This window comes from Polypterus senegalus, chromosome 12, assembly GCF_016835505.1.
Source record: "Polypterus senegalus isolate Bchr_013 chromosome 12, ASM1683550v1, whole genome shotgun sequence".
Lineage (NCBI taxonomy): Eukaryota > Metazoa > Chordata > Cladistia > Polypteriformes > Polypteridae > Polypterus > Polypterus senegalus.
This window is the reverse complement of record NC_053165.1, coordinates 67,472,696-67,488,721: the sequence shown is the minus strand read 5'-3', so window position 1 is coordinate 67,488,721 and position 16,026 is coordinate 67,472,696. Positions and strand designations below refer to the sequence as shown.

Sequence of the window (16,026 nt, the reverse complement as noted above, 5' to 3'; positions counted from 1 at the left end):
AACAATAATGAAATTCAGTGTCATTTTCTCTTCGGATTATTACAGAAACTGTATACCCCAGGGGAGGTGACCAATTTGTGCATTCTTGAATGAAGCACTGAGCATTTTATTCGTATGACTGTTTCTAACCAGAGGAAAGTGCCGTCTCATTATTTGGATGTGAGAGTGGGGCACAGAACAGCGAGGACACATTCTAAAGATTTTATATTCCTTATTTACAGGTTTTAATGTGTTTGTCTCTGCCTCACACTACTGGCCCTTGGATTTTCAAGATGGATCTAAAGAACAACTGCACACGATTGGAAATCGAACAGCTCTTGTTAATGGAAAAAATATATGTACGTGAAATAGTAGATGTTACCTCTTGGTGCCAATTAAATCTCTTTTCAGTTCAGGGTTTCTTGTTATGCACTTGGCCTGCTCTTCATGCTTGTTTCATTTCCTTCAATATCATATGTACACTAACCAATAAAGCTGTTCTTGTCTATGTGTGGCTCATAGATGTGCAGTGTTCAATATTTCCCACAAATGTACCGTTTTGTTCTAGACACATAACACTACTGTAGATGGCTAAACTTAATTGGTTTTCAGGTTTTTGTTAGGAACTCCATAAAGCAACATTCTTTGGAGTAGGGCACAGAATTAAAATGTTCAAAATGTGTCTGTTCTGTTATTTGAAAAACTATGTTTTCTACTTTAGGGCCCTTGTTCATGACTATTTTAGGTACAAGGTAGAAGCTATCTCAGGAATGGACACACGTTTTTGGGAGGGCATTCACAAGCACACTCAAACTCACACTTTTTGGGCAAATAACTGAATAATTTTTCAAGTTAGCATTTTCAAAACATTGTGCTTCTTAGAGCAAACAAAAGAACACAAAACAAACTGCATGTTATGGGGTAAGTATCCAATTTCTTTAGCTTCTGTCACTGATAGCCATGATAGTCTTGCCTCTTTTAATATTGTTGCCCGAAGGTATTATTGAATGCTGCACAAATGTTTTTTGTCAATTCCAAGTGAAATGTTTGTATTCTTTCTCCTTTGCCTTTGTCCATTTTTTAATTGTCATTACATGTGCATCCTGTAGCACTCATTTAATGTTATTGTTGTGTGTTTTTCATTGATTTCCTTGTTTTTGTTCCACCCAGCTCTCAGAATCCACAACTACACTGTGCTCTCCTCACATAACTCTACCTCTGTATATGCCAATGACTCTGCCTACACTAACCTTTCTGCAACCGTAGGTGAGAATTCAGTTGTTTCATTTGCTGTTTGAAATGTCTCTTGTTTTCCTGTTTGCAGCTTTAACAGGAACAGAAGTCATGAGTGAAGTGGATCATTGAAATCCAACATTTAAGGGCCTGTAGTGGAATACAGAGAAAGGGACGGCAGTAAAAGAGAATTTCCTATCGCTTTTTATTTTTTTAATGATACAGATAAATCCCTCTCCGGTGTACTCCCTTTGGTTCATTTTTCTCTTTACTACTTGTATATTGTAAATCAAATTTGTTCCTCCATCCTTTTTTTAAATGGTTAACACATTCTCTCTACCTGTATAAATTCCATCTATAACTTCTATACTTTACAATGAGGTGCAAATATTTTTCAGCAATGTGAAAAAGATATGTACACGAGCAAATATGTCTGCAACTTCTCTTCCCCTCCTTGCCTGTTTTTGTATTTTTTTTTCTATTGCATTTTTGATATTGCCTTTGTTAATTAACCGTGACTTTTTTTTTGACTGATTTGTGATTTTATGACTACATCCCTGTGTCGCCCAGCCATCGGTCTCACATTTTCAGATTTGCCTTGAAACAGTGCTATTAGCTGTCCTCAAAATCTCATAGTGCTGCTGTCCACTGCACACACTTAGTGGATATGAAGACAGCTCACAGTGACTTGACACTTGGTGTTATCCTTTATTACAATATTTCCTGCAGATAATTTCCCCTTAGAGATGCTCTAATCTGAAGAACTTTGAAAAATGTAGATGTCAAACTCTGGACTGGATGGCCCAAAAGGCTGTCTGGTGTAGGCACTAGAATGACACAAAGGATAATGATGTCACATCCCTGACTTCCTGCAGGTCTGACTACATGTTCTCTCTGGTTTCTACATGTTATTTCTGTGGTTACAATTTTTCTCCGTCGCTTGGTCTTCACAAACAAGACAAGTGGTGAGGTGTGTGCAACCTGCCTTGGCAAAAGTGTTGCTGTAACTCTGTTTGAGTTTTACCTCTGGTGGACCCATGCCTTATCTGGGGTGGCTTCTGTGTCTTGTTCGCTGTTGATGGAAGATGGTATGACTCCATTTGGCCTTGTGCTTTGGAAAGCGATTGGACACTAGTGAATTTATTTTTACACAGTGTTTGTCAGAGAAAAAGTGCAAGGTCAGATTTAAACATTAACTAGTAACAGAAAATACAACATCCTGTAATAATTGCTTACACACAAAGAAAGAAATAGACTAAAATGTAAAGTTTTATATCATGTTTGCTTTTACAGTTCTGAAAAATGTAAATTAAGGAAACATAGACTAAGCTAATGAAAGGCGGTAGCTAACATTCATTTACAGTGAAAGTGAGAGCATTCTGTGAAAATCCGTATTTCATTAAAAATCTAATCTATTTACCTGGAGGTATGAAAAAGAAGCAAAAACTATTATGCTAACTATGCAAAAATATTTTTGAATGATCAGGTTTAGTAAAAACAACACAACTAAATAGTAAATATGTCTATTTTTGATTTAATGTACGAGAAAATGTTTACCTGTACTGTATGTAATAATAAATACTAGTAGACCAAGGGACGCCGTCACTTTAGTGTCATCCTATTCTGTGTTGTTCACCATTTGTATTTCGTGGTTACAACAGGAGACATCAGATCCAGTGGGGTTTGTGGTAAAATCCATAAATAGTGGCCTCGTTTCTGGAATGAGACAGAAACAGAATATTTTGTGACTACTGAAGTTAGTAAGCTTTATGGCCCAAATGGATTCTGCTCCCCCACTTTGCTACTTTTGTGGGAAATCATCTACACTATGCATTTAGAGACAGTAACCCTGTCAATTTTTATTTTTTACTACCTTTGCAATGTAGGAAAAGAAATTGTCTTACAGCGTCCTTAGCGATTCACACAGCAGTTTTATAATGTAACTTAAGAACGCAGACATGAATATGATTGATATACATTCCTGTGCATTATTGTTTCTTCTGTTTCTCTTCTGAAATAAATAAGCAGCATCAGATAAGAGTGAGCAGAGCAGAATCATTTCTTTTATCTTTTCATTCCACAGTAGACATTGTTGCAGAAATCATTAGCCAAGGAATTTATGTCAACAGCGATGACGGAGAGAAGTTTTTGCACTTTGGGAACAGCAAAAATTCTTGCATCAGTGATCTGGCATTCTGTTCACCAGAAGGTAAATCATTTTTCACTTGGCTTTCAATTGAGTTACTGTAAGCAGCTCTATGGACAGCAGGAGAAATTTAAGAATTGGAGAACAAATATATGCATGCAGCAGTGACAGGTACATATTTGTTTGTCTCAGTCCTGGCACATTTTATTAACTTGATTTGATTACGTGACCAAACTGTAAAAACAATGAAATGCTAATATCTAACCTACATCCATGCCGAGTTCTGTTTCCTGTAAAAGGCTACAGGTATACCATTCATCTGTGTTTCCTTAACTCTTATGACAGCCAATGAGGCTCAGCCCCCAGCATCTGCTAATGTTTGGAGGGTCACATCTTGTGTGTGCCATTCTTGTCAGTCAGACAGACAGTGCAGTGCAATTACCACTAGGAACTGACGTAAATAAGAAAACGTTAGGCAAGATCCGAGAATGGAAGATAAACAAGATATCATTAAAATGCCCTGAAACCAAATGTGATTACATAAAGAGAATATCACAAAAGAACTGCTTTTAATTTTAAAACATTGGACTGAATAGACTTTCACTCCACAGCTTTAAGCAATCACCTCTCCAATAATCAAGTGTTGCAGTTTTCTTCACAACTGAGCAAGAAAAGACGCAAATATTGCACAGCTGATTAGAATGCCTGCTCCCTTTCACAGTGTTTTCTCACTTCATTTATGTTATTTTATGCAGGTGCTGAGGAAAGGGAGAGTTACAAAGGTCAGTCAAAAAGGCATATTAATGCAGTTATGGCCTACATTTTACTTTCCTTTCAGGTGTGACGTTTTCCTTTTTCTGGAAAAAACAAGAATCACCATCCACCTCTAAACAGCCCTCTGTGGGTAAAATAATATCCAGCAGTTTTTCTGTCTGTATTGGTGGCCCAGATGGTGACGTGGAATTCTTCACTCATCAGAAAACCCATATTTGGAGAGCGCAGTTCAGTCCTTCAGGTTTGGCTTATTTCTAACATTCAAGACTCATTGACAGCCCTTACTTTATGACTAATAGTAGGACAAAATGCAGTGAATGCAGTCTAACACGGGGGTCTTTACACTCTTTAACTCTCCTGTTTTGCACATATGATTTTTAATTGATTTTTGATCATAAAGTTATGCATTGTTTTTCAAGAATATGGGTGATAGCGGTGAGGTATAACAAGAAGTATTTAGTGATCCATTAGACTAAAAAGGCTAAATACTCTGATATATTCCATGACCGCTAAGTGTTCCTTGGACTACAGTAATTAGTTACAAAAGAAATACAAGCATATTGCCAGGTCTAATAACTTCAAAGACATAAAAATACATTGGCTTCATGTACATGGCTATTGCCAAAATCCCAAGTGGAATACGGTGCCTGTTGCAATAACAATCTATTTATATTGGATAAACACTATTTTTAGAATTTCTCATGTTGAGTTTTTCTCTCTTTGTACCCAAAATGGCTTGGAGAAATCCTTTTATTTAATTATCAGTGGCCTTGCTAATACTTATAGGGTCAAGGAACTGTAATCCACTTTAAAACAAATTCACTTAAAGCTACTCATTACTTCACACGGTCAACTGAACGTAGGGCCCCAGAGCTGGAAGACAGCATCACCTATCGCACTGCTGTCTTGACGTTATGGATCATTGGCTTTATTATATATTAATTCTACAGTGTAGCATTTTGTTGTGGAATTTTATTGTTGCCTTTTCAAATCAGTTCTTTTTTTGTCTGCAAGTTTTTCTGAAAATCTCCACTCGGCATCTTAAAAGAATTGTGCTCATTTTAACAACCGTTGTTATAATTAAATGCCTGTGTGTAGCACAGTCCTAAATTCATTACTCTAGGAGAAATAATTTAAGAAGTGAAGATTTTGGGCCCAGTGTTCACTGTTCATATATTACATATATTATGTTTTGTACTTGGAGATGCTATTAATCGTGCTTTTGGAGCTGAAATCTAAATATGTCCCTTTTTACCTAAGGTTCTATGGGACACACACTCCTAGACGGGGTATCACCAGGGTTATTTGGTACAGCTGTGTGACTTTTTGAGGTAACACAGTCCACAAGGTCTTAGACCTTGTCTTTAATTTTTAAGGTACGCAATCAAGACTTTATCTTTCATATCCCTCATACTTTGCTTCTTGTTTATTTTACATATTCCTTCAGGCACATCAGTATTTTCAGGATTGTAGGGAGATGAAAGGGTAGAACCTTAGGCACAAGCCAAATTAAATTCCTGAAAACTCACTCCACATTTATTTCCTCTCTGCGGTAACTTGACATTTGATAAGAACCGGCTGTATCTTGGCTTCTACAACACCCAAAACAATCTGTACTGCAGAGCAGCATTTATTAATTTTGACTTCATGAGATCAGAGGTCAAATCCACTTAAAAGTATGTGGGCTAAAAGACATCCATGCCTCTTGTTTATTATATATAGTTTTCCTCATGCTGTTTTAATGTAAAAAAAGAATACAATGAAAAATGAGGTTCATATTAGCTACAAAGTCTCTACTTTTTCCTCCATTAAAGTGCATTCAGTCAGTGCAACTTGAACTCATACGATGTCTTTTCTTCCTAGATTCCTACTGGACAAACATTCTGTTCACATGGACACAAAACGGCGGCTTGAAAGTTTTCATTAATGCTACCAGTACTGCCAATGACACTACTGGGAAAGTATCAGAGAACTATATGAACTCTTGTGCAAACCAAGCCAACCAAGAAGACAACAGCCATTACTATGGTCACTTTGTTACTGGTTCATTTGATGAGTTCATAATTTGGGAACGAGCCTTGACACCAGAGGAAATTGAGCTGTATTATAAGGCAGCAACAGGTATGCATGTATATTGAAGCTAATATACCAAGATAGCTCTGACACTGGTTAGACATGTCTTAGTTAAAATTGCTCTGAAAGTCTTTTTTTTTGAGTGAAACGACACACATTGTTGCTTTGGAGGCTGCTATTTATATATGGTGGAACACTGCAAGCCACAGCAACACCCTTTTGCATGGTCCATGATTTTCATGACTTTTAAAGAACTCATCTGGGTCAGATCCGGTGAGATCCAGCCAGAAGATATGTTTAATTTTAAAGACAGCTTTATATAGTAGATGCCATTATGATATTTATTGACATTTCTGTTGAGTTCACATTTCTACATATTTTAAAAATGGGCAGCACAGTGGATGAGAATTGGCACTTCACAAGCCCAAGCATCTAACTTTAGTTCTTTATCTGGTCACTGTCTGTCTAGTCTGTGCAGTTTGGACTTTCTCTGTGCTTCATGATGGCAAGGGAGCAAAACTGAAAATTAAATACCGTAGCTGTTCAATCTGAGTGCAGTTGTCATTACCATCTCTGTTTATAGAATATTACGGACACTGGACAAGAGTCAAGACTAGTGGAAGTGAGACTTAAATGGCTTTGGTGAAAAACAGTGAGCATATTTCTTGTCAGTTGCTGAGGTCTTGGATCTTTTGCTGTGTCCAGTTGACATGGTTTGGAGAATAGCCAGAAAGGGTGGATAGCTCAATGTTTTCTCATAAGGCAGCACTCAGATGTTAAGTAGTTTAGATAGACAGACATTTCATGACTGAACAAGCAAGAAGCTGTGCTTGGTGGTTACTATTTTTTATCATCATACTTCAGTATTATTTTCAAACCGGTAACAGCGTAAAGCATGATAACGTGCAGTGAATACACTTGACTTGACCATTTCTAGTTTTCATTCTCTTTCTCTGTATGTTTAGCATTCATTTGCTCAGAGGTTGATGCTCTTGCTGCTTCCTGACCAGATCTTCTTTTCTCCACCCTAGCGGCCCGCTTCTTCTCTTCTTTCATCGGCATCTTTTCACGTTAAAACTGATTAAGTCAGTGTTTCTGCTGCAATTGCTTATTACGTTTTCTTTAATTCTTCACTTAAGCTGCCACTTAAGTCTTCAATCTGCCTCAAGAATGATTTAAGATATGAAGAGGTAAGGGAAGTGACGGCAAAGGTGGTAGGGATGAGAACAGCACCCGCATGCATGCAATACATTCTACAATAAAATAAAAAAAAAAGAGGAATAGCCTTGGAGGTCAATCATCACCCCGAAAACAGATAGTAGATGTCACTTAGTATATGTGTGGACCAAAATTCAAGTCAATAGGTCAAACGGTTTGCGAGCTACAGATGATTTAAAATCCTGGACAGACAAATGAACAGCCACGGTAATGTATTATATATAAAGATAACAATAAAAATAATTCTATCAGCCTACAAAATATTACTCCAATTAACTATACAATTCTATATACGCTGCGGTGGGTTGGCACCCTGCCCAGGATTGGTTCCTGCCTTGTGCCCTGTGTTGGCTGGGTTTGGCTCCAGCAGACGTGTACGTGAGAAGAGTTCTTGTCTCACAGCTCATATAGCATTTCCTACTCCCAGCACAAGTTAGAACATTTTTTGATACGTGTGAATAACTGCAAGCTAAATCAATGTGTAAATATGTAAATAGAGCAACATATCACTGTCTGTCTCCATAACCATTTAAAACATTACTCACAGTGATGTATTAGGCATTCTAGTGGTGCATGATCAGTTGTAACCTGGCCAGGAGCCATGAGGAGTTCAATTATAAATCATTCCACAACGCCTAATGTAGTCTCAGTGGCCCATCTAGATTTATTTTGTGTAAAAAGGGGGCTCTAAACTTATGCAAAAAAGTGCTATATAAGATGCAGCTTCCCTGTAGTATTCTGGAGAAAAAATTTTCAGAGGAAGGCATGATCCCGTCCAAAACAGTTTAAGCTGCTAAAGTCAAGCAGGAAATCATTATGATGTTGACCGGTGAGATTTTGAGAGTGCAGAGGGAATAAAAGTGCATAGAGAGAAACAGTCAAATGTAAAAAGAATTTAGCAGGAAGGAATCATGACTCTAGGTAAGCAACTTGACCTTTCTGATCTTACTTAATTTATCATTGAAAATATCCATCCATCCATTTTCCAACCCATTGAATCCGAACACAGGGTCACGGGGGTCTGCTGGAGCCAATCCCAGCCAACACAGGGCACATGTCTTTGGACTGTGGGAGGAAACCGGAGTACCCGGAGGAAACCCATGCAGACATGGGGAGGACATGCAAACTCCATGCAGGGAGGACCCGGGAAGTGAACCTGAGTCTCCTAACTGCGAGGCAGCAGCGCTACCCACTGCGTCACCGTGCCGCCCCATTAAAAATATACTGTTTAATATTGCACTTGCAACTTGGTGTTTTCTTAATTTTGTCATTCTAGATGTGTTGCTAAAATATAAGATAGGCCTACTAAAGTTAGGTCCTCAAAAACTAATTTAACTCCATCATTATAAATTGCCATCTTGAGGGTATACAATGGCCAGTTAGGTAACCTCATGACTCAGGGGACTTGTATTTGACTCCTGACATGTTCACTGTCTGCATGAAGCTAACACGTCCTTACCAGTATTATAGTGGACTTTTCTGAGCACACAAATTCCAATATTGGTGAAAGTCAAACATTAAATGGTGGCTCTGAAATGGACTTAATGTGGGAACATCCAGTGATGGAATGATGTTCCATTCAGGATTGGTTCCTAGCTTGAATCTTATGCTGTCAGGATTGGCTCTCATTTACTGTAGCTGTGTAACATAAAAAGTAATTTCTGAAAACTAACAAATGACATTTAATCATATATTCTTTATTTTAGCAATACACATAATTTTTTCTGTCATTTTTCTACATCTTCTATACAAGCACCATATTATTGGTTCACATCTGTTTTAAAGCCTTCTGTGAAATTTAAGCACATTTTTTTTGTGAACATCCAAACTGCAAGGCACGATGTTGAAGAAGTTCTTCTCAGACATTTGTCATTTTTGGTTCTGTGACAGAACATTGCATGATTGCTGGTTACTGCTTTATACAAAATTAGTAGTCAAGGTTTGTTCATCTCATTTGCTCCTTTTTTCTATGTCCCATATGACTTTTTGGAAATAAAGAGCAAAACAATTGACTCATAAAGACATATTACCTCATGTTGAATTTAGTAATATCATGCAATAATCACTATTTTATGACATTTTAAAAACCCAGGGCTGTAAAGTGAGACTGTGAACGATGACTATAGAGGCAGTATCCTGGTGCTGGAGATACAAACATGTGGAAATAAGGCAGGCTGGCTTTTGTTAAAACATATCATGAGGCGTACACCAATATCTGGTGGAAAGGATTAATGGATCACGTCAAGTCATAATAGCCTTTTTAACTTGACAGAAATTTTTTCGCTTCAAGTCTTTCATACTATAGGGGAAAGTAACGCTCTCTTAGTGAGTATCTGCAGATCCAAGATTATACAGATTTTCCTGCTGCAATTCATCAACCATTATGGATGGTTTAATTACATTTATCCCATTAATCATAATAAGTTCTTAACAGAAACTATGGCACCACAAAAAGAATGTAAGGTTATTTTAAGATACATTTGTTCATGAAGGCAAATTACCTGTCATATCAGTTCCAAGTGCCCAGTTTGACAGCACATCCACTTCTACATATTGTGTCCTCTTGCCATTTTATCAGAAACGATCCCCATTGCATTAAAATGTGAATGTAGATATTAGCATTGAATAACTACATTCAAAATAAATTAAAAGATGTGCACTTTTGTGTCTTCAAGACTGTACTTTGCATCAGGCTGAAACAGATAGATAGATAGATAGATAGATAGATAGATAGATAGATAGATAGATAGATAGATAGATAGATAGATAGATAGATAGATAGATAGGACTTTATTTGTCCCCAGGGGACAAAGTGGAGTAAATGGAAAAAATCAGAAAATTCTTAGTGGATAGTGATTTGGTTTGAGTTAATTATATAGCGTTTAGGATACATTGAAAATTTGTCAAAATTGAGATGGAAATAATGTTACTGGCCTGTAGTTACTGACCTCTAATGGCCATTAAACTTAAGAATATCAGATCTCTACAAGTGTGTCCATTCTGTGTGTACTCATTGTCTAGATGGTGACCATGTACAATGACAAGAGCTGATGTCAGCAGCCATCAGGTAACAGGGAAGGCTCAACTCCTGTATACCAGTTCAAAGTACTTGATTGTTTAGTTTGCAAGGCTCTCATCTTCAGTTATTCTCCATCTGTGGATCCAAAATTCTGAGACATGCAAACCTCCGTCATGACCTGAAGTAACATTCACTTAAGGTCTAATTGCTTATAAAGACTCTAACAAGAGAAATGTTACATATAATCTGAGCACTATTAACACTTTCTGCACTAACATTCACCATCCATAGCGAAGTAATGCCCTTGAAAAGTGAGGTGTGATCCATTGAGTTATGGATATTATGTACTATTGGTACTAAGCAGTTACTTTATCCTTTCCTCATATCACAGAACTCAAGTTCTTGCTTATCAGAAGCAAGCAAGAATTCTCCTAGCTCAAATGGCTTATTGGACATTTGGCTAAAATAATTGAAGTCACTTGTAACAAGATGAATGCCTGAACCTTGTTAAACTAGTTCAGCGTACATCTTTACCTGTAAGTATGCCACACTGACTTAAGATCCATCTTAAAAAGTCACCCAAACGTTATTCCAGATTTCTCATGAAATGGCAAGTCTCATCATGGTATTGAGAGCACCACATGTTACAAGACTACCTAACCTGCTGATAGTGTTATTGCTTTGCGTTAGGATCTGAGCTAACAAACTGTTTTTTTCTCTTTTAGGCATTCCTGTAACTATAGCTACCTCATCATCGTTTGCAAACTCTACAAGTGCGCCACTGGATCTATTGGTATGCTTAAACAACAAAATTTGTTTATATATCCATTTAACAGTTGACTTTCTGAACCCACTTCTTTCATTGGTGGATTATAAAGGAACTGGTGCTTCAAGGCAGAACACGAACAGGAATGGCAATCCACACTTCTGCTCAAAACCCCTTACACTAGGCCAACCTTGAGTCACCAATTAACCTACTAGGCACAAATTTGGGTTTTGGGAGGAAAGCACAGCAAAAACAGAGCAGTCATATAAACACAGAGAATGTGTAAACTCCACACAGAGTGTGACTGGTCCAAGCAAAGACCTCACGTCACTGGCGCTGAGAGTCAGGATGCATGTCTCACCACCTGCACTTATCTAGTAGTCACTTTGCTTTGTGAGAGGTCTATAATTTATTTGGGTAGCTTTAATTCTCCAGCATGTCTTTAAAGGTGAACTTATAACAAAGAAATGGCACTTAGCTTCAAGAAGAGAGAAAGTGGCTTCAGGATATGTTGATAAACAAGTAACAGAAACTGACAAGTCACATATGTTCATTGTGTAATTAAATAATAAATTCAAATTTTAATGGTAAACTCTTTGTCTTTATTATTATACAACACCTTTGACCTTTCAGCTCATAGTCTACTTTTATGCAAGATGCTTATGGCCAAATGAAGCATTAAATTATAATACCGTACAATTTATTTCATTCAGGCAAGTTTAGTACTTAGGTACTTTTTCCCATAAAAGCATCTTTTAAAATATTAGATACATAAAAATACACTTGCAAAGGAAATCACATTATTTTAAGAAGACTTCAAAAGTGAATATAGAATTTAAGTGTTTCACAGTTGTTTTAGTCATTCAGAGTGCTAATAAAATGTTTTATCTGCTTATCCAGATCCATGTTGTGGAGTTGCCAAAGCCAATCCCAGCTCCACAGGATGCAGGAAAAAGCAGAAGCCAATTCCTCACACAATCAAAGCATTCTTAAAAAATTAATACATAATTTATGAGTGTAATGTCTGTGTAGAGGTTGTAATCATCTCTCTATCAGGTATCTCTAGTTTATAGATTTTATGAGTCATTATTAACATGTGGGTATAGAAACCGCTTATTGTATTTCGGATTGCCCTTGAAAAAACAAAAAAAAACCAAATAAAAAAACTGAGACTTTGATGAATGATATTGAAAATATATGTTAATGATAAAACTTATTCTGTTATTGTAGGTGTCTCGGCAGTATACAGTAGCTGGCACTGCTCATTAAGAACACCAATAACGTGTGTTCAAGTCCACGTTCAGTAATTGTCCGTTTTTACATCTGGATTTTCTCTGCTTACTCAGGTTTTGCACCCATTCTCCAAAAATGTGTCAGCTTGGTTGACTGGGAACTCTACAGTAAAATAATTTGTAAAGAGAGTGAAAGTGTATGGGTGGGCTTAGTTAGTGTGTCCTGTAATGGACTGGCATCCAGTCTAGAGTTACGTCTGCCTCATATACCATGGTGGGAAAAGCTCAAGTACACTATAGTGGAATAAGCAGGTAAAGAAAAGGAATGGCTGGAATGACATGATTTATTTGTGAGCAATCATTTATTTGTTTATTTGTATTCCACTCTACTTACAGATGTCGACAGATGCCTATCATCCCATAATCACAAATTTGACAGTGGAAATTCAAAACTTCCGATATCATGAACCAGTGGTCGGTTTCCTGGAATCTGTTTCAGTTAAGCTGCCAAACAAAACTATACCACTGGAGACAGCTTCCAACCTAACAGAGGTTAGAGTTTGGCGTTCTTTGTTACAGTTTGTGGTGGGTTGGTGGTTTGGTGACTCTTAATTACAGTTGTGTGTCATTGTCTCTTGGACCTGGACAGCATATTTTGACAATGGTAAACTGCTCCACTATCGTTGTGGAAAAGGGATAAGTGGGAGTCAATTCATATCCTTGTTCTTTGTGTGTGATGCACTTTGTTGCCTAGCATTGGCCATTTCCAGTCATGACTTTCAGCTGTCTAATAAAGTTCCTGCTAGAGGTAGTGAATGCACTTCAGCCTTCACTTAATCTTGAATCAAGGACTCAATTATTAACAATTTCACTGGTCCCTAAAATCACTGTGGTCCAGAACCTTACTTGGTCAGTTTATGACTATGATCCTTCACTTGCCCCTCAAACTTACTTCATACCCATCCATGTATCACTATCACTTGACCTGAAACTGTTGTCACAAACAACAACTTTCTCAAACCTGCTTAACAAAGAGCACACAGAGCTGGAGCTTATTCTGGCAGCACTTTCCCCAGGGCAGGAAACAGCTGTGGGCAGGACACCAGTTTCACACTTCACACACATTCAGACTTAGACTTACATTTGCACAGAGCCACTCGTATAAGAACTGTCAATTAACCAAATCTGCATGTCACATTGGACAAAGGAGAAAGATCAGAATATAGAGAACCGTGTTTTTCAAACTCAGTCCCGATGATCCCATAACGCCTGCAGGTTTTTGTTTCAAGCAACATCTTTTTTAATTTGACTCCTAACCTAATTAAAGCACATTGTTGTTTCCCATTTTTTATGTTTTGTGGTGAATGTACAAGCTACAAAACTATATAAGTTTTCGTAGGATTAGATTAGATAAACTTTATTAATCACATGGGGAAATTTAGATGCATACAGCAGCAGAAACATAAAAATCAAAGATACAGGCTCACAGGACAAATATAGACAATCAATCAATCAATCAATCAATAAATAAAAAATTAGTAAATAGAAATAAACTTAATGAGTACATTAGGTGGAAGCATTGAATTGTCTGATCACAGTTGGCAGAAAAGACCCCTCAGAGGTGCTTCTAAGTGCACCTTGGTTGAATGAGCCTGTGGCTAAAAGTGCTCCAGTAGAGCGCCTCCTGGAGGGGATGGAGAGGATTTTCTTCATGATGGCATCTAATTTTTCCATCATCCTCTTTTCCTCAACAGCTTCAAGTGTGTCCAGCGTTCGACCTGTGATGCAGCAGACTTTTCTGATCAGTTTGTTCAGGCATTGTGCTGCTTTTGATCTCTTTCGGACTGAAGTAGTTCACCACTATGTTTCAGCTTAAATCTGCCAATTAACATTGCACTGGATGCTTAACTGATGAAAGCAGATAAAGTATGTCGCTAGAGACCTCATACACTTTAAGAAAAGACAAAGTTCTTAATTTAATTTAAAAACTGGGGATGCTTGAGGACAAATAACAGATACAGAGGGCAATACACAGATAAATGAAATACTGGAAAGGGTTACTGGGAATTGAATTGTTTTAACCAGTTAAGTGTCAGCATATTTTATATGCATGATACACAAGCACACTATACAAAATAACTTGGATCATATAACACATAATTCAATCACGGGACATGCCTGGCTTAATAAATATTTATTTATAATTGGACTTTGTGTGTTTTGCTGTAAAAAGTGATGTCAGTCAGTCATTGTCCAATCCGCTATATCCTAACACAGGGTCATGGGGGTCTGCTGAAGCCAATCCCAGCCAGCACAGGGCACAAGGCAGGAAAAAACCCTGGGAAGGGTGCCAGCCCACCACAGGGCACACACACCAAGGATAATTTAGGATCGCCAATGCACCTAACCTGTATGTCTTTGGATTGTGAGAGGAAACCCACGCAGACACGGGGAGAACATGCAAACTCCACGCAGGGAGGACCCGGGAAGCGAACCAGGGTCTCCTAACTGCGAGGCAGCAGCGCTACCCACTACGCCACCGTGCCGCCCAAGGTGATGTCTTTTCTCAAATTAATATTTGACCTTTTTTCTCCTTTCATACAGATTTTCCTAAACAGTGTGGATGAAGTACTTTCATTACCCAGCTGGACTGATGTTCCTGAGGTGAGCATGCTGTGAGAAAGTCTTTAGCATCAGCTGAATAAACAGTAGGGTGCTTCTCTTTTTATACACTTCTGAAGAATTCAAACATTCAATAAACATTTTCATTTATTTATTTAGCAGTGTAGCTCAATCCCTGAGACAGTCTGTTATCACGGCATAGCTACAGTATATGTTTCAAAGACAAACCTTTTTTTTTTAAGCCGTGGATTGTCTGTAGGCTGAAGACTTCTGTTAGGGTATTTTACTAAATGATTTTCATTTAGTTCTTGAAATCTTTCATAGCTGATATTGTATTAAACGTGCCTGCCTGACCATGAACTTGTCTAATCTACAATCAGTCGTCAGTTTCAATCCAAGCTGTAACAGATATACAGTATTCCAAATGGCATTTGCCAGGCAAAACCTAAAGGCAATCCACAAACCAAAGGCCCAACTACAAGTGCATGTTGTTACTAAAGGCAGAAGTCAAAAACAATTAGAGGTGTCAGATGAAAATTTTTTCCTAGTGCTCAATATAATGCTGAACCAGGACAGACATACAGTGGTCAGCCATGGGCATGTACTATGTCCACTGTGGAAGTTATATCAGAGGCTTGTATTTTTTGACCATGACCAACGTTTGATTGTACTTACTTTTTATTTATGAACTTTACCTCCCCCACTTTTCTCAGACCAAATGTGTTTGAGGATAATGCCAATTTATTTTTTGCAGAGTGTTGGGTTTTTGGTTTGGTTTATATGGAATAGTGGAATAAGTGACCTTATGGTATTTTTACATCTTTTACAGATGGGATGTTTTAATAATTTAAAGATAGCTGACCGCCAAGCATGAAAATGGGAAAGCTGAGCTAGCAAGCTGGGGTAGCCTCGCTGCTCATGATACAGTTTGCTATTCACACTTGAATGACTGCAGTACAGCTGG

General features: G+C 37.7%; 1 protein-coding gene across 2 annotated transcripts in view; it reads left to right on the top strand.

Moving 5' to 3' along the window:
* adgrd1 (adhesion G protein-coupled receptor D1) overlaps positions 1–16,026 on the top strand; it is a 161,368-nt gene that overhangs the window by 2,401 nt on the left and 142,941 nt on the right. Inside the window, exons 3-10 of one of the 2 annotated variants that reach the window (XM_039772047.1) lie at positions 222–338; positions 1,150–1,245; positions 3,296–3,421; positions 4,197–4,373; positions 5,996–6,253; positions 11,168–11,235; positions 12,837–12,992; positions 15,045–15,104. In XM_039772047.1, the coding sequence (XP_039627981.1) occupies positions 222–338; positions 1,150–1,245; positions 3,296–3,421; positions 4,197–4,373; positions 5,996–6,253; positions 11,168–11,235; positions 12,837–12,992; positions 15,045–15,104 (1,058 nt within the window). The remainder of the gene's footprint in view (positions 1–221; positions 339–1,149; positions 1,246–3,295; positions 3,422–4,196; positions 4,374–5,995; positions 6,254–11,167; positions 11,236–12,836; positions 12,993–15,044; positions 15,105–16,026) is intronic. The other variant, XM_039772048.1, reaches the window with a different exon arrangement.